This window comes from Saccoglossus kowalevskii, chromosome 12 (genome assembly GCF_978046115.1).
Source record: "Saccoglossus kowalevskii chromosome 12, keSacKowa6.1, whole genome shotgun sequence".
Lineage (NCBI taxonomy): Eukaryota > Metazoa > Hemichordata > Enteropneusta > Harrimaniidae > Saccoglossus > Saccoglossus kowalevskii.
The window spans coordinates 26056357-26076342 of NC_140652.1; the positions used below are offsets into that span (position 1 = coordinate 26056357).

Sequence of the window (19986 nt, forward strand, 5' to 3'; positions counted from 1 at the left end):
AAGTTGAAGGTAACCTGCAAATTTTTGCATGTTGGCCTAGAAAGGGTATCTACTGAAAAGGGGATCTTACCGAGCCAAAGGTCAAAGTTCACGTCAGAAAATAGGGACGAGGAAAATCGGTAGGAAGATTATCGACGCGCGCGTATTTAATTATTCACACGAGGGCATTACAATTAGTTAATGATAAACGACCCGGATCACATCTATTTTCCCCGGTTATCTATTACTGACAGTTCACTAAGTGCCGCGAGTGTGTGTGCGTTATTAAAATTCAGTAATGGCGTCAACCAAGTGTGAAGATACGCCATTATCATTGCTCAACCGAGACACCGTTATATCATTAATCTGTTTCTGCCGACATTTAGTGAAATTACGATGTCAGTTATTTATGGGCTGTCTAATCTCACAGCACATTGCAACATCGCATGTTTAGACTTACTACTACCATGGAACTAAAATGTTTTTTTTTTAGTTTCAGTTTTACTATAATAGGACTGCATACATTTTATCCATCTGATACTTCCGGCGAATTACCGCCAAGTGAGTGAGACAATAAAAGGATAACACGTTCCCTATTCCGTGCAATGCTTGCTACATAAACATACGCACGTGTTTTGGTAAGATTTTTTGTATTTTAGATCATACAAGTTTTGAGCGTCTATGACCGAATATCGCTGAGAAATTAAATTACTTCTGAGAAAAAAAAAAGTACAAGTAATCATAGACTATTAGTGTTTGCAGATGTCTGGTACGCATGACATTCTGTTCGATTACGTCACGGCCACCAATTCTTGTAGCCTCGTTCGAACTTCGTTCATGACACACACGGCCACCAATTCTTGGAGCCTCGTTCGAACTTCGTTCATGACACACACGGCCACCAATTCTTGTAGCCTCGTTCGAACTTCGTTCATGACACACACGGCCACCAATTCTTGTAGCCTCGTTCGAACTTCGTTCATGACACACACGGCCATCAATTCTTGTAGCCTCGTTCGAACTTCGTTCATGACACACACGGCCACCAATTCTTGTAGCCTCGTTCGAACTTCGTTCATGACACACACGGCCACCAATTCTTGGAGCCTCGTTCGAATTTCGTTCATGACGCACACGGCCACCAATTCCTGGAGCCTCGTTCGAGTTTCGTTCATGGCGCGCACGGCCACCAATTCCTGGAGCCTCGTTCGAGTTTCGTTCATGAAGCTCACGGATTGGTATTCATGACAATAGATCTTAGACCAAATGGCCGCCGAGATCTCATTAAAAATGACACTTTGCCCCTAAAACAGTGTTACCATGGTTATTTAGATCAAAGGAACAGTGGATGCAATGACGGTAGATAACGCTATATGAGGGACACAAATGAGTAGTGTGACACCCGCTCTAAATGAGATGTACGGCGAAGTTGTATTTCGTTTATAACGAGATACTACCGCGTTATAACGAGTTATGAAATTTCCTGTTTTAAAAAATTAAAATTAAAACTACCACGTTAATCATTAGCTCTTTATAACAATGTAGTATCTCGTTATAACGAGGTAGTATCTCGATATAACGAACCAGGGGTGTTTCCTTTTCATAAATCTCATTATAACGAGTATTTTTTCATGATAAAACGAAGAACAACGTATTTGTATTGATGACCCTAATAAGACTTCGTACTGTGTCAATGACTCATCGTACATTAATATAGTCGGTAGATTTAGGAAAGCGTAATCCGTCTCGTATATTCAGAATTGCGGCGACATAGTCGTGTCGAAGTAATGTTCACAGCAGACACTGTAATAATGTAGTAATCAACGCACGTAATACCCTGTTAAAAACTACGGCTGCTGACAATACGCACAAAATTCAATTTTAACAGTGCTCGAACATGTCCTAGCCAAGAAACGTTTTCTCTAAACGCAGACGAGTGTTTGAATAAATAGCAGATCTTAATGCCGTACAAATAATTTAGGTACGCATGTACTTAACTTTGAGAGTCGCTGTGTTTCAGACGCGCAGACGACAACTTACAGAGGCTATGTGTTGGGTATATTATCGTAGTCCATTAAGCAAAAGTACATTAGCAATTCTAATCCACGATAATGAAGGCTATCATGCAGAAGAATTGACATGCATTTCAAACTTAACAAGGCCGCGAGATCCGCTCTTTCATCAAAGTTGATTTTCGAGATACCGCTAGTCGTCGTCGGCAAGTAGTCTGTGTAAAATTGCCCGAGGTCACGGTGGGTGAGGGAACTATCTTACTAAAAGAGGTGTGTGTCTCATTTGTGGCACGTTTGATATCCGTCTTATTATGTGGTTAAATATTACATAGGTCTAACGTAAACATCTAATAAAACTCATTTTTGTTTCGATTTTTAACACTAATTGTGTGTACCCACCCAAATTTGGTATGCAGATAGAACAATTACGTTGGGCAGCAATCACTCTTCACACTCAACTCAACGAACTTGATGGCATTCCTTTTATCTTTATAAATATTTATAAATGTCAATGGCAGTTGATTTAAATCAGCCAATCCATGGAGCTAATCTTATTTTAGCTCCATGGCCAATCCAAGCACTGTGCGCAACGACATCATTTGAAAATGTTCAAAATAATGTTATTCAATCGGCCAATAGAAGCCTTTCGTTTCAGGTTAAATTGTGAAATTTATAAATAAAGATGAAGGGAATACCTTTGTGGCGCTGAGAGTATCATGCGAGAAAATTTAATGTCAGCGTTTTCCCAATGTTTTGACTGCTGTGATATTCTGTTCCTTTCGATCTGCCCCAAGCGATATCTTCTGGTGTCGGGAGAATCGCAGTCTAAACAAGTATCCCGTATGTAAATACAATTCGGCGTACAGCTGCTTCGAAACTGGGCACGTCATACAAATGTGTATTCAAAGGTTTGATAAATTGCCACGTGACTTCAGTCATCCAACCACAGCCGTCGTTCGACCTTCGTCAAAATTTGCAAACAATTTGCATTCCTTTCTGAATTTGTTTCTTTTAATATGTAAGATAACTTGTAAATAATGCTATGCTGCTAAATTGTATGTGTGGTTAAAGCGGGAGGGTCGTCACCTGCGCACGCGCGGAAATTGAGTCCCAAGTAACATGGTAACAACACACGCTAAGAACGTAAAGGCTCATGGGTAGACGCTTGTTTGTAAACAATGACACGCTATGGCCACCTGACGCATGCGTAAGTGATGGCCCGCTTTAAATCGAACGGAAGATTTTGAACGAAATTTGAATAATGCACTCTCATGTAACCGAATTCGAATTACAAACAAACGAATAATAGCACAACAATTCATCATATTGTTCGCGGTATATGTCACCTTTCCAAACCCCAACACTTACCCGACCATGACAGTGATCGTGTCCACCGCCCTCGTCATGTACCAACCACGTTGGACAATGATACGGCCACGCCCATGTGATAACCGCCATTATTGACACCACTTTGCTTCAAGGTAACAATTAAAACAATATTATTGTAAACTACTATTGTTGTTTATCAATGAACCAACCAACTACGTTGTCGGTAACTATATGTTTAAGCACTGATTGGTTTTCCGCTCCTTGCCCGTATGAGGTTCAGTGGTCTTTTTTATTTGAAAAAAAAGACATTCGTATTATTTTAAATCTCAGGACCTCATATAGTCACTGACACGTATACCATTACTGACATTCAACATGTACATGTAGTTTAACACACTAGTAGTTGTTGTGATATATGCTATATGTTACGTTGTATATATGCATATCAAGTTACTTCATGTTTATTCGATGTTAACTTAACTTAACTTAACTTAACTTAACTTAACTTAACTTAACTTAACTTAACTTAACTTAACTTAACTTAACTTAACTTAACTTAACTTAACTTAACTTAACTTAACTTGAGTATTATCGCTAAAAATAAAATAAAGTCAAATAAGATGCAAAATATTACAATTTTACACCACCGTGGTTTATACCATACTAACAATAATGTTAAATTGTGGTCGGGTCAGGTCGCCAACAAATTCTTTGAAATACCTATGTATATTGTCATATATAATTGCAAAATGAAAAATGGTAAAATGATTTCCAAATTTACAAAATATTCCCTTCTGAGCATGTCCCTTCTTAAATTTTCAAATTTTATTATTCAAGTTTATTGACTCCATGTAGAGTGAGAGAAGAACGGACACGAAACCATGTGTGTGGACGATAGCGTGAATCAGTATTCATTTTGCATTTCTTCATGCATGAAATATGACATTCTCATAACCCCAAATGGTATGTTCAGCCATGGAGCCACGTGTTCCGTGCAGCGCAGTGTTCCTTCCCACGGGTCACAGGATGCTAGTCAAAATGAAACCAATGTGCGAACATAGTAACGACGTATAAGCCCGCATTGTGTCCTCAGTTCAAACACTATATATTGAACGCCGAGCTCTACTTGAAATCTTTTTTGAGGTTAATCCGCCGCATTTCAAAGGCAACTCCTTTGGGAGACCATGGACGAAGACTCCATTAAGAAATAACGCCCCTGCGAAAATGTTGTATCTATTACTGTAATCTATTACTGACAAAACACGATGAAACGGATTTGTTGCTTGACGTAAAATTTATAGAATGTCCAAAGAAAAGGTCACATATGTATGTAGTTTATATCACATGTGGTCACTCAGACCAGAAAGATTGGCGCCGGGTTTGAGAGTCTGCGCAATGGTTGGTTCTTCAGAATTGTATTCGTTTAGGCGTAAACGAGACTTGCTCCACTTATAATAAAGAAAGGTTTTCTCTAACAATGTTGTAGAATGGTGTTTGTCTGACTCACGGCGTTCTCAAACTGACTGAAAAAAAAGGGAAAAAAATATATACCGTGTTAAAATGGCATGACATAGAGGTGTATATGTACTATTATAATACCACACATTACATATAATGTTATAAGTAGTAGCCATACATTGTAAAAATAGTACATCTGCCGCATACCTAAAAGGTTTGTAAATATGATAAATGTATTTATCGAGCTCGTCAGCTGCTGGAATTTGACATATTCGGGTTTGAATGAAAAATAAAAGGTTATTAAGCATTTTATGAGTGTCACATATTTGATTGGAAGATGTATATTTCGGGTATGTTAGCGATATGTTTGTATGTACTTAATAAGTGTGTTGACAATATCCGCTGTCAGTGACATTGCCCCCTATGGAGAGACTGTGGTTTTGACTCCTGTGTTTGGCGGCTATCTTGACCGGGCAGAGGACGGGGTCAATGTGAATACAATATTGGATAACTGACTTGATTATTGCTGCATGAAACCAGTATCGCCCCCTGTGCTTTCAAATTCACTGAAATAATTCATGTTTAAAGCGGGGGACTTGTCACCTGCGCATGCGTCAGATGGCCATAGCCTGTCATTGTTTATAAACGAGCGTCTACCATGAGCCTTTGCGTTTTTATTGTGTATTGTTATCATTGCTTAGGACTCAATTCCCACGCGTGCGCAGGTGACCACCCTCCTGCTTTAACAAGTACGATATGATGCATTTTTCGAGGATTGACCAACTTTATTTTGGTGTTTTTTGAGTTTGAAGGGTTATGGCGCATGCTAAAATTGCAGATCCTATCTCAGATCTTTCTCAGACCTGGCATACCCGTATATAACTGGTTACCCGGAGCCTGGAACCCAGGCACCGGTGTAAGACGGGGCTTCTAGGGAATAAAATCAACACATTGAGAGGATCTCTCCGTCACATACTGTGTCGGTGTCGGAGTATCGCCTTTGGGTAGAAGTAAATAATCAACTATCAAATATCTGTCTCAGTATGTGATACATGGATGCCTGGAGAATGCAAACGAGATCACACATAGAATTGGGTCAAGTCAAGTCTGCGCATACATACAACGCTATTTGTATAACGATGAAACGTGTGTGCAAGTCTGTAATGGACACACACAAACAGCCAGGCTGTCAACAGAGTAAATATGGCGATAGTTTGACGAGTTTACAAAGCGACCTGGGTCATTGGTTGACAATGCGAGAAAATAACACATTATAGCTACAATGTAATGACGTGTTGAAATGAGACAGCCAGATTGAGCATGGAAATTTGTACTGCACACCTGGGAATGTTGGAACGATCGTGGCGGAAAGTTTGGACACTCTGAGGCAAAATAAATCACTTTCATAACGGAAGTGAGCAACAGCGCAGAATGCGTCCTTCCTGTACATGCACGTAATGAAACCAATCTCACTGTGAGTAATATAGCCGAGAGCACGGCGGTTAGAGCTCTGGGGATTTGTACGTGTAATTACGGTATTCATAGTCTGTAAGAAACACGTTTGGTGCGTATCAACGTATATCTTTATTTCTATAACAGGGACAGCGTTAACAACACTATTACGTGTCTCCCAAGAAGGCAGTACAATATACGTCATATACTACTTGTAAAGCACCAAAGCGTCGCACCGCGCTGTGTTCGACCCGGGGTTCGACCACAGTCCTGTGGAGGGACTACGGTTCGACATGAGTCCCATGCGACGTATTCAACGCGTACATAGTTTGTTTACACAAATTTGGAAGCCCATCGACTTCCGCCTGGACTTGCATACAGTCTCTTGTTTGTTTTTTGGTGTTTTTCCCAATAAAATATTATAAAACATCAAGCCTGACTACCGCCTCAAAAATCGAGGTACAACATTTTGCACATTCTTATGTACTATTTTCTATACTTTTTTTAGCTACATTTGATTATGATTTCCAAACTTTACAATTTGAAAAAAAGTATAAAAACATAATCCCACATCACTTTGTTATTGGTTCACACACAGACTCTATAGTTCACGTGCGTTCACAATTGGTAATATATAGACTTGAACCATATTTGTATTTATACGGCTGAATTTTTAAAATATGTAATGTACGACAGTATTACACACGTGTTACAGCGATGCGTGTACACAGAGTTATTGGTTTATTACGAGTTTGGAGGTACATTTGAAAATGTTGATATCACGAGCAATAACAATAATAATACATAACTATTAAAACAACGCGCAGTAACAATAACGAGAAACGGCGTATTATTATAGCGTTGGGAAAACTAACATTAAGTCAATGAACATCAATATTACGATGATTTACATCATTACCTGTACCATTACGAGCAGACATATTACAATAACATTGTATTATTACGTTACGTTATTATGTTACCATTATTACGATAATGTACATGCAAATTGCAATATTGTTTAGCAATGCTATAATATTGTCCAGCTCTACTACGATAATGTTTAACAACGTTGCAATAATGGAGTAACGGGAATATAATCATACAGTACCACATTCGATTCATTCCAGGGGACGTATGTAGATAAATAATGGATGCAGAGGATCACAGTTTCAATCACAGTACCGTAACAAGGGACTGTGTTTAATGCATTGCTGAACACTCAGGTCACATGACATACTTACATCCCATAGGCTTTCCAATCGTCGGAAATATTGATTTCATATCGGCAATATTTTTCAAGTTATTTTTACTTGGACGAGTCAAGCTAATTCCAACTGGTATTATTCCAAAGGCATTGACAACGTGTTCAAATGGGTATTCAATTAATATTGAGATTTCTCTCACAATAATATAGTATAGTATATTTTATTTGACTCAAATTAATGAATTGGAACTACATTAACCATATATTTCAGAAATTGATATTCTACGCTCCTATTCACGCCTGGTCATTACGCCTCGTCCTGTTGTCCTCATACCTCGTCTTCTCGTGCAGCGAGGAACGTTATTGCTATACAACGTATATTCACCCATTACAATTCGGCTGATTGCAAAAAAAAAGCAAAAAAAAAAAAAAAAAAAACGCCGAGCTGCAAAAAAAAAAAAAAAAAAAAAATCGCCGAGCAGAAATGGTGTGAAGATTGACGAGAAGTTGTTTTTGTCACGAGCTTGATCACAGTAGTGGTTACTGTCAAAGGTCATTTCAATATAGTCAACATAATAATGAACATAAAGTAGACACACATTCAGTCTTATACTACTTCACTCGGTAATATTTCAAACAATGTTTTATTTTGTCAAACGTTTTGTTGAGAGAGTGTTCCCGCCTATATACAACAGTCCGAACAAAATGCTATGCATTCTGTGAGTGCGTAACAACAATAAAGTCGTTATACGTCCATTTCAATTTGAATATTCGCATAACACATATATATTGACGGTTTTAGTTGTCTACTTGTACTGCACTTTAGTACAATGTTGATTTATTTGATTAAAAACAGCCTAATTCGGCTTAAATTAAATTACCTTCGACTGTTTGCAAAATCTCTCGACTAAGCTGAAAATTGGATCATACATTTCATGCAAATGTACGATGGTAATTTAATTAGCACGTGACACTATTGACGGCCATATTTACAATTATTTTTTACACTGAAAAACAAAAATATGGTTTGTGTATAAACGTCTTCTTAGACCATTACAATTATTCTACGATACGAACATTTTGCTTGCTGTTTGTTCTAAAATGAAACCAATATTTTATGTTATAGCGGATTTTGAGTCATCAGCAGCAACGCAGACGGCAACGTCAGTGATAGATTGTTCTAGCCCACCGTTCGGTGAACTCGATAGTTAATCACGCTGCGAGATTAAGGTCGCACTTTTATCTCGACACGAACGTGACTGAAAATTTAAACTGTTATAACAGCTGGGAGTTCATGCATCCATCATTATTGAGCCTCTATCTTTCGAACAGATCTTTTACACTCCTCTACTGACAAATTGCTATATAGCATTTCCAATACATCAATATATTTGTGTCTCGATTTCAAATTTCAACTGGGTCGCCATTTTGAGTTAGCCACGATATTAACATCAACAACAAATATCAACACGACAAGAACTCATTTTTCTTTGCTAAATTACTTTTTTTTTCTGATTAATTGCTCTTATGTACATTACTTAATTGAAATTACAATTTGAGCAAAGAGAGTGAATTTCATTGCTGAAATAATCATTGCTGCGTTAGCGAACGTCTAAATCCTTACTAGCAACCGATATTATTATATTCCAATATTCATTGCGAGCGCATAACAACGACCTATTGATTTTTTGAAGGCAATTTAATTTCATCGAAGTTTAATTATTAATTTCAATTTTCACCTTGGCGTACGATTGCCCCATATAAAGCGGCTACAGGCTGGAATTAATAAGCTTTTATGACAACTCCAAATTAAAAAAAAAAAAAACGTTTTAGACCGATTGTCATTACATGCTTTCACGTGGACATAAACAAATGCAATTATTTTTCATATATTATAATGTATTTTATACTGCTTTATTAAATATGACAATAGAATGGCTAATCAAGTTAGAGTAAACTTTTTAAGAAAATAAAACATTCTTTTATTAAATGGTGGACATTTGCAATATTTTCTAAATAAAAAAAGTAGACTCAGAATTTGTGTTAACAATTACTGTGGTTGAACAATTTGTAAATCACTTTTCTTAGGTTTCACATTGTCGTTTATGATAATTTTATATTCGCAGTGTGATACCCAGACATAGTAAAGTAAAGTATCACTATCGCCACCGTAAAGATTAAACAAACACAATTTCTCAGAATCATTGAGGATTTACACATGTTGTCAGATTTTTGCTAGAAAAAGGAATGCTTATCGGTCTCGTCTATATGGGCACAGCATTCCGATCTTTTGAAATAGAACATTTACAAAACTCAATTTTTGGAGACTTTGAATAACTAAATAATGTCAAGAACAAACCCTTTATTTATTTTCTTTTTGAAATATCTTTGCGTTAACATTTAGCTAGAATAAACTAATAAATGATATGATAGCGCGATATTTTCAGGTGGCATGGGGATGTATTTCCACAAGAGCATGGGGATGTATTCTCGCACACAGCGACCTTTGTCAAGGTTGAAAAACTGTATCGATCAAATGTAATTCTAAGTATTTTGACAGAGCTAGAGAAATTATACCTAACTGACTGTGTATGGTATTTTAATATGACCTAAACTGTGATTATTATGACTGAACAGTCCAGCCGTGAATACAGGTCTTAACATATGTTGGCATCATGGGAAATTACGAGTTAACTTTTCAGTCATCGAGTCTGTGTTTCATGTTGACGTTATCCGAACACCCCTCAGTAAATATTTACTACGAGAATCAGTGTAATGGAAACTTAGAAGGCGAAAGAAAATATACAAATGCGCTATTTAAAAGTAGCGATACATGAGATGAAGATGACAGTACGTGGGCTCACGGTGTGAGGCATTGCTGGTCTGCGCGGCGGACGCATGAAAAAACACGTGAAACAATCTGATAACCCAATATTTTCAGTTTGTTGCCTGTTTTTCACGTCGTCTCAAACGGCGATTATACGGCTTTAAACAGCTAACAGCGCATTTACCAACATTCGATGTTGTGGTAGTGGTCGTGTTCGATATGGATCACAACACGTGTAAAATTCAATATGTGTTCACACGAAATTTGAACACGTGATGACGCGACAACCACGCGACAATGACAATGTTTGTATGGCAGTATGAACGTTATATCTATGGGCAGTGAACAAAATCATGCTACAACTAAAACATTACTTTGAAATTATGTTATTGGTTTGGCCATGTAATATTTCAATGCAAAAGTTTGAATAAAATATAACTAACAATTTCGGAAATAATTGGTTTTTCGTTCATGGCTACAGCTCTCATATTACAATTACATACCCCATTGCTGTCACTGTAAATATTTTTCACGGAGCCATGAAATCGAGTACCCCAATTTCAGTCAAAGTAAGTTTAGAAATAACTCTCGTGTCTTAGGGTGTTAGAGACAACAACTAGTACTTTAAGTTACAAACGAATAATTGTTTTATTATTAATCATTGGACCCGGCCTGAAATTAGTTCATTAATATGCAAATTATGTTATTAAATTCGTTGGTGTGCATTTAACCTAATAAATACAAAAATGAACAGTATGGACAATTTCAATCAGAATCAACTATTTCACAAAAATGATTAGTTTTCGTCAGATTCCCTAATAATTCGTGACAACCATAAATCCACACATTTTACATTTTTTGTCATCATATGAAACGAAATGATTTTTTTTAGATATGATGAGGTTTTTTCGTCATATAAACCAATGGTAAATGACTCACAAATCACCATTTGCATAGGTGTTTTCAGTACCCGTGTTTATTTTTTGGGGGGCGATAGTTCGATGACCTTATATTTTTCCCTGGGTTTTGTGAAAAAGTGTAAAAGTCGAAGAAAGTCTAGAAGTCTGTTTAAAAACGCATCAATCTAGTGATTGTGCCAGACCTCCGCTTCAACTTGAATATATGTTGGTTTTCGCTAAATTCAACACACAACACATAGTCATGTTTATTCGGTTAAAACAGTTTGAAATACATACCTGGCACCCATTGAACAAAGTTGTTTTCAAAATAAAGGGAATTACATTCGTAATAGTGATTACGCGTCGACCCCACGGATTGATACAAATACTTGTATTGCGACAACTAGGCAGGGGACCCGGTAAATTTCGATAGTTTTTCTTCTTTGGGAAACGATTTATTGAATGTGACACCCAATATGTCGTTCCTGAAAAATTTCGGGCTTAATTGAAGATTATATTCCATATTCGTCATACTTTCATTATAAATTATGAGTCGGGTTCAGTGGTCAATTTTTCGAGAGTCTGAAGCGCGCTGGAAAATCTTCAAAATTGGCATTTAAAACAGATTACTATGATGTGATTATTTCTTCATATCTCAAAATGTTGCTTGGTTAGAATGAAAAGACATACATTATTTTGATTCTGATATTGCTAGATATTTCAACACATTGACATATTTAGACAGTCACGGTGCAATAATAGTTTTCCATTATATATCATAGGAAATTCTCTCTCATATTGCATTGCATATGATATGTGCATCATGCTCGGTGGTGCAACATTTGAACTCGGCTCAACTGTCTCAAACCAACTTTTCATAAAACGTCTGTAAATAAACTAAATAGTTGATTTTGTGTGAGTATATCGTATGTTTTGACATGATTGGGAAGAATGATATTCAGGTGTGAAACAAAGATCAGTGGATGACAAGTATAATGTGTGGTTTAAAGTGTTTCAAGCTAATTGTCGTGAATTCGAAGCCACGCTGTGTTCAAATTCCGTGTAAACAAGCAATGTAATATACACGCGTTGTATACGTCACATGGGACTCACATGACGTATATTATCATTCACTGGCATGTATATCAAGTAATAATATGACATAAAATTGAATTTATTAACTAAACTTCTATTTTTTCTCCATGGGCTCTGATTTCCAAATTGATCGTCTTTAACGACGAAATAATAAATAAAACTCTAAATGTAGAAGGAAACGTGTTTAGTTTTGTAGAAAAGACTGCACTGAGAAAACTTTGACAAACAAATTAAGCATGTACTAGTATGTTAAAATACACTTGTATGTTAAAATATTCTTGTATGTGCTTGTATGTGCTTGTACCTCAACTAGGTTTACAATGCCACAGTGAATTTATAGCCACGAAAAATCTCTCTGTGTAACCCGTGCGATTGTCTTCTCGCCGACAACCCTGACTAAACAGAATAAAATATTAAGCACAAACATCATAAATAGTTGAAGATTAAACAGTATCCAGTCTTACTTGGTCAGATGGAGCAAAACAAACATTTGGCTTTGAATGGAATCGATTTTCTTTCACAAAATTGTGGCCTTCAGTTTTGATCAGTATTCTTGGCAATTTATTTTTCCTGGCAGTTTCTAGCCGTGTGAATAAATAGGATTTTAAAAACATGAAAACTAGACGTATTGTAAGTCCTTTGTGAACGATAGGATTTACTTCTAGTAGTTGCCTAAGAGATATGACACGTAAACTTTGTAACTGTTGTAAAGAGCTGTAGTCCCGCGGGCAAGTATGCAACGACACGCTTAGTGGAAAGACTTTAGAAGTCCTCGAAATAACATATCCATCCGTGGAAGCACATCTATTATCGAACATGTATATTTCTCTCATGGGTAACAAAGTACGAAATTAATGATATATAATGATATGATATGAATTCAAGGGTGAAACTGGCGTTCTCGAACAAAGATTCAACACAAGTGTGTTTTAGCTGTTTAATTCCGACTTGGGGAATCTCAGCAAAGACAATTTCCAAAGAAGCTCCAAACTATATTATCGGAACAGGCACTTAAAATGAATCGATCGTTTCAAGTGTGTACTTGTGAGAAAGGGAGAAAATTGGCCAACCCATGTTCGCTTTTGTGTGACATAGGTTTTGTTAAGGCAGCATTCCGCTTGATTTGATACGAATAATTGTGTTCGATCGTGAGCTAGTTGAGTCTACCTTTGAACAGCTCAAATTTAAAGAAACCAGTCTATGTTTGCGGACAAAGAGGTACACAATACAAACTTAGTCTGGATGTCTTATTTAGCGAGTTTGGAAACCGTTTTTGTTTATTAAACATCTAAGCAGTGCGAAGCAGCATTTATTCGTTGTCGGTTCATTACATTTTTTTGGAGATTGGCGTTATTTTGATCGGGTTCCCGCCACGCCTGTCGCAATTAAAATTGTCCACAACAATTGATACACCTTATCAACGACTGAGACTAATGTTTTCTAAAGATCTGTGATTGTGTGGGCAAATTACAAGACCGGCTGAACGCCGTGAACAGTCGATCTTCCTAGTTTCACAATATTATGACTGAATTTATTGTTATTTTGAGATGTGTCGCCGCAGGGGCTGTCTGCTAAATGCCGTGGTAGTTGGGCGGTTGATATATTCGAATATATATCTGAGTAAAGAAATTGTATAAAACAAATCAGTAATTTACAACGCCTTTGACTGTCAACCCTTTACACTAAACCTATTACTGTAAGGCAAAAAAACAATTATCAATCGAATGCCTGACGCTACATTATCTCAACCGTGTCTGGTTTTAGAACCAAAATGAAACGTGAAGATAATTAGCCAAATCGCAAAAATTTGGAATGTAAGCACGGTGTATTGAAGATTGACAAATGAGTCTGTTAACACCATATATTTCGCTATATTATGCTTTCACACATAACTTACAGCAGACATCACTGTGTGTGCGACAAACACAATCGTACATGCGGCCATATTTAGTTTTATCAACATATGTAGAAGAAACAAATCAATTTTCACCTCCGTGGTTAACTAGAAATTTTGGATAACATCATCAACTATTGTCATATGCAATGTTAAAAAGGGGTGTAATAGAAACTGGACTGAGACTAAGTGAGTGTTCGATTCCACCGTTTCGAGAACTCATAATTCAAACCGCCAAATCTGGCCGTGCGTTCACGAGGGTCCGGCGTACATCACGCGGGCTACAAATCATAAAAAATTCATTTTACATTTCAATGTCTGGGGCTTACCGACGCGATATCGCATTATTTTTTCTAAGATACTTTTGAATAACGGGGCTAACTGGGCGAAAGTCAACACCCAGCCAGTCGGTAGCGTAGCGTGGTCTCTTCGCAAACCATTCAGAACCCTAGCGTTGTTTACAGAACGTGTTTGCCAGTGAACAACTGACAATTTTCTCAAACCACCTCGTTGATAACCGGTGACAGTTTCCTCTTTTGTGGGGTATTTCTATTATTTAAGTCACGTGACTGGAATGAGCTCATTCTACTTGCTGTGTTATTCAAACCTAGTTTTAAAAGAGGCGAGAAAGCGACGCAGTTGGAGATAACGTTGTTCGCACGTTTTTGACCACTACACAAAGAAGCTGGACGTGGGAATAAGGGTTGAAGCGGCATTGCATTCATTTTGGTACTAGTTGGCGTGATAAACAACTCGGAAAAAAGGTAACAAAACAAACTGTTTGCTGCGGGTCCACTTATGATGACATCAACACACTTGAAAGACTCATTAAAAGACGCTACGATGTGCAGCACATTATATCAGCGGCAGCGAAAAACTACTAGTAGCGCCGGCCTGGATTAATTTTATTTTCACTATTTTTGCCCAAAGGATTATTAAATAAAAATAAAATCCAGCGAATATACATTTTTCCTATTTTACTTTCAACTCATCAAACATTAGTGAAAATAAAACACCCAACAAATGTCAGCGAAAATTAATTCCAGGTAAAATAAAGTATTTTACAGTATTCACAAAACACTATCTGGTGCTATGGCGAGTGAAGATTAAAAGTTAATTATAAACTATCTTGTTAGACTAGCACGATAATTCAAAATGAATTTATTAACTCGGTGCACTTTACGTGCTTGTCACTGACCCGTTATTTTCCGTCTAGTACGCTCAATGGGGTCTCACTGGGACCATGGGGATCGATGGGAGTTGTGTCGCCCATTGTGAGTGAACCTTCCGGTCGTGAAGAGAATGTGCGAATCTCGGAACGTGACATCATCATAACTTACTAAATATGATCGCAGCAACCTGGGCCACGGGTCAGATTCAAGAATAATAATGCAATCATTTATTTACGTCGAGATAAAACTCGAATAAATTAAAATTATCCTTTACTTAATTGATAATGATGCGAATGTGTATGTTAATTAGACAGACAATTAGAAAACCGTATACATCATGTCTCTAGCGAGTTTTGATGAGATTACAAATGCACACCTTCAAATTAACAGACATGTAATTATTGTTTCTAAACACAGTTCTATATTACTGTTATTCTTTTTCATACTTGAGCTAAGTTTGTTTCACCGAATCGTTGATTAAATTTTAATCAATTTGAGGTACCAAAATGATTAAACACATAGTAATATGTCATGTGACATTTTTTATGATAATATATGATAATATAATAGCTGGAAAATTAATGTTTGCTCAACCAAAATTCCATTTTCCAACTGTCTGGTTGCTATTTTCGTATACCTAACAAGAGCATCCCAATTATTTTGTGTGTTCATTTTCTATCACGAAGGCCGGTATATGATACAAATGGTCACATTTCTGCTATTAGTTACTACTTTCTAAAATTAAATATGGTAAAAAAATATATATTATTTTATAATTAAATTTAATTATGATTGCGGCTTCGTTTGGTGCTAATTTTGCACGTCATTGTTTTACCTATCTTGCTGAAATGTACGAAAAGTAAAACAACAACTTAAATTTGAATTGAATCGAAGATTAATGACTGCTTTGATGAACTGACTCCAGGTGTGTCTCGCGTAAAAGCAGGACATATTTATGTATCGAAGAATAAATTGGGACAAAATTAATGAATGGTGAAGAGAATCCCCTAAGTGAACAAAAATGCAATAAATATACATAGATATGAGAATAAAAGATTTATGGCTCCTTCGATGAATTGAGCAGGATCATCTCCCATAAAGAAAGGACGAACGTAAGTATCAAAGAAGACCTTAGTACCTAAGCTATTAAGGATGAAATAAAAATGAAAATAAATGTCCAGATGATACAAGGCAGAAATAAATTTAAATTTAATTGAAGATTAATGCTTATTCCAACAACTTAACCGAAAGGGTTTGTATCACATAAAGACGTAGACATATTTTTTTTTAATATCGAAGAAGGATGTGGGACAATACTGAAGTGAAAGACCACAAGTGCATGAACAAACAATTCAATTGTCCATTGCCCGGCAAGACACCCTTCAACCTGTAGCCCGTAGATAAATATTACTGTAACAAGAGTGTTTACATTGCTTGGGCCCAGATAACAAAATACCAACATTGTGTTGGGGTTTCAACGACAATCGATATATGGGTAATATTTAACTTTAATTTGAGATGGAAAAACAAGACTCCAAGAGAAAACATTCAGTTCGTATCTGGGTTTAATTTTAATATCGGGTATACATTTGTTCTGTACATTGAAATATTCGAATTTGTGACCCATGCCAATAATCTATGTCGTGAAAAGTGGGCGACATTAACAGTGGATGAGTAAAAAAAAGGTTGAACGAAACAATGGATTTTCACATCGGTGTTGTTGTTAAATTAATTTAAAAGCTATTTTCCAAGATGGCCGCCGGGTTATTCAAACCTCCCTCTCTCTCTGGTTTTGGGAAACAGATTTAAATGCTTCTTTGAAGCTCGCCAATATTATTATTTGTGATATTTTTTGGGTGCCACTGAATGCAAATACACGTATTATGTACACACCGCCCTTTGACGTAAACTCGACATGTCCTTGGAAACTGATGATATCCAAATAAAAGGTCAACAAGAGGCAGAGACGAATTACACCGAGTTGATTGAAATTTGCACCGATAATTACTGAAAGCACGTGATTAATATTCTCCTATATGACAGTGTTATGAAAACGGCACACAATTGATGTAAAAAACCTAAATGTGACCGATTGTATTTGATTTCCCACCGTGACTAAAATATCACATTCAAACAGAGAGATTCATGTCAAACCATTTATGTGAAATTTTGGAGCCGGGTAATACATTCTCCATTTTTGATTCGTCACTTTATAATAGGTATTTTCAAATCCTAGAATATTAATTTGTTCTGCAGCTAAAACAATAATAATAATAACAACAATAAATAAATACATCTTTCAAAGTTTTATAGTCATTTTGATATGATTGCCGGCAATATTGTTAAAAAAATTAAATATTTGTAAATAAATTTTGACTTGTTGGAGATTGCACAGATTTTTAAGTAAAATTTTACAGTTTTTCCTTAGCCCTGGGACGAGTCAGTGTTTTGTGTATATTTGTTCACATCTCTGTATCTGTTGGTAAACGTCACCTATTCGTTTGTTAAGTGTTTCTACGTTACCCTTCGGTAATTTAGGAAGTTCCCGGAATAACGGCTCCTCCGCCTGGAATAAATTCCACAGTTCATCGCCAACGCTTTTCTGTTGGTAAAGTCTGGCGATGGCGTCCGACGTGGATTTCCGGAATATACATAACGAATTTAGCAGTGAGTCGTGAAAATGTGCGTATTTTTCCAGTAGACGATAACTATGTAGGAGGCCGGATTCGTTATCGTAGAACACAAGAGTTCCATCGTTTTCATTTTTCTCCAAATTATGAGTCGGGCTGTCCATAATAAATTCGTTCCACTGCCTATTGAACATATTATTGGCAACGCGATCGAAATTCGCAGTCAGGTAATCGAACACAATTAAATCCGACCATTGCACAAGTTCGCTGAGCTCGTATTTTCCCAAATTATGAAACGTTTCCAGAACTGGGTGCAATTTTCGATCCTCTTCCCGAAATTGTTTTGGAATGTACGCCGGTGATAGGTGGTCCACCCATTCTGTGAGGATAACAAGTTTGTCTTGTCTCCATTCTGCTAACGGTATATCATCGCTGATATTACGCCACTGCCAGTCACTGCCCCGAACAACGCTTAACACCGAAGGCGGGACATTGTAAATCCCTAAAATCCGCGATAAATAGTAGGAGAACACCTCCCCCTGCAGCTGGTCCATGTTTTGTCGGTAACGACAACAAGTCAGCGTTCCGTTGGCGAAACTCAGAAGTCTGTTCTGCATACGACCGCATCCTTCCTGCATTTTAACCACGGCGGATCGCCTCGCGAAATTCATCCAGTTTTTAACATGTTTTTGGGAGAACCCTTTCGGAGTGAAGTTATCCAAATAGGCATTCCAAAAAATACCATTTGAGATGATATTCGATCCGTTCCAAGCATGTGATTGTTGAACGGACATGTTTTGTAAACCTTGTTGCGTTGTATTATGTATGGCAGTCGTTAGTTCTTTTGATCGATGTATTGCGTTGTAGTGTTGCCTATCACTGGCACGGTGGCGATTTGGATCGCTTTTCGCTCGATGTCTACCTCGCGTCGCCGTCGAACTATCTCGTGTAAACTCCTGTGTCAATTTGTTCACTTGTAACTTTTCTTGTTTGTCGACTAGTTCGCGTTCAAGTGTTTTATCCATGATGTTAGCTTTGGGTCCATTGTCTACTCTCTCGCTAAAAGCCTGCTCCGATGACTCGAATATGGCCGACGGCTTGCGTATTGCGCGGCGATCCCGAACATTAAGGCTTAAAAACGGGCTCTCGTCGGCGCGTCGCCTCTCCACGTCTACTTGTACATTCCACCCATCGTGGTTGGCTGTGTTGGGGAGCTGGACGTACATGCCAAGCAGCGTTCCCACGGAGAAAGCGATGCCTATTGAAAGCAAGGCGCTTAGCCGAGGCATTTGGCCGATATGTCTATCAGTGCGAACACACGCACCGTCCTATGCTATCAAGTATATCGGTAGATCACCTTCTAGCCAGTAAGAGAGATCTTCGCCGTTTTCTCTCCATTAAGTATGCGTAGTTTTAACTCAGTTTTCATTATCCATCAGGGACGCCTATTCCATGACACAGATGCACAGCAAACAAAACACACCCGCGGTAAATCCGACTTCCCGTCTATGCCTGCATCTACGTCCGATCGATATATAATGAACTGTGGTATAAGTTCTCACAGTAAAATCAACACGATCCGGTCTTCGCGTAGATCCTTTCAATGGCCTTGTCCAAGTGACTGATTCTTTTTATCATTGATCACGGCAAATAAGCAGGTAGGTGGTTTGGCACGGAGTCTCAGTCTGACCTACCATCGACACAGTTAGCAGGTCAGAGATAAGCAGAACTGACAGTTTGCGAAATATTATACGGTGAATCATGTTCATTAGCATTTGTGAAGCGCGTTAGGGAGTCTTTTTACTTCGCCTGCTATGAAACTCCCACCCTACGGGAAACTGCATTCTGGCACTTTATTGGTTCGAGTGCGGGTTCTATTGTTCCACCCTTTGTGATGACAGTACAGGTTCATAACGATTGCACAGAATGAACCTTTTGAATTTAAGAAAACATTGTGTATGGGACAGGCTGTGGGGATTTACTTGGTGAAATGCGTGATTAAACAGATCGACAGAAAAATGCACAATTTGAT

At 37.5% G+C, this 19986-nt stretch overlaps 1 protein-coding gene across 1 annotated transcript; it reads right to left on the bottom strand.

Annotated features, from left to right (window-relative positions):
* Positions 1 to 16871: 16871 nt before the first annotated feature.
* LOC100376645 (four-jointed box protein 1-like) lies at positions 16872 to 19665 on the bottom strand. Its single transcript, XM_078014166.2, has one exon. It carries the CDS (start codon positions 19241 to 19243, stop codon positions 17765 to 17767), a length of 1479 nt encoding a protein of 492 aa, XP_077870292.2. The 5' UTR covers positions 19244 to 19665; the 3' UTR covers positions 16872 to 17764.
* Between the last annotated feature and the right edge of the window lie 321 nt (positions 19666 to 19986).

Coding starts and splice junctions, on each gene's coding strand:
- LOC100376645 (XM_078014166.2), bottom strand. CDS start 19,243: ATGCCTCGGCTAAGCGCCTTGCTTTCAATAGGCATCGCTTTCTCCGTG.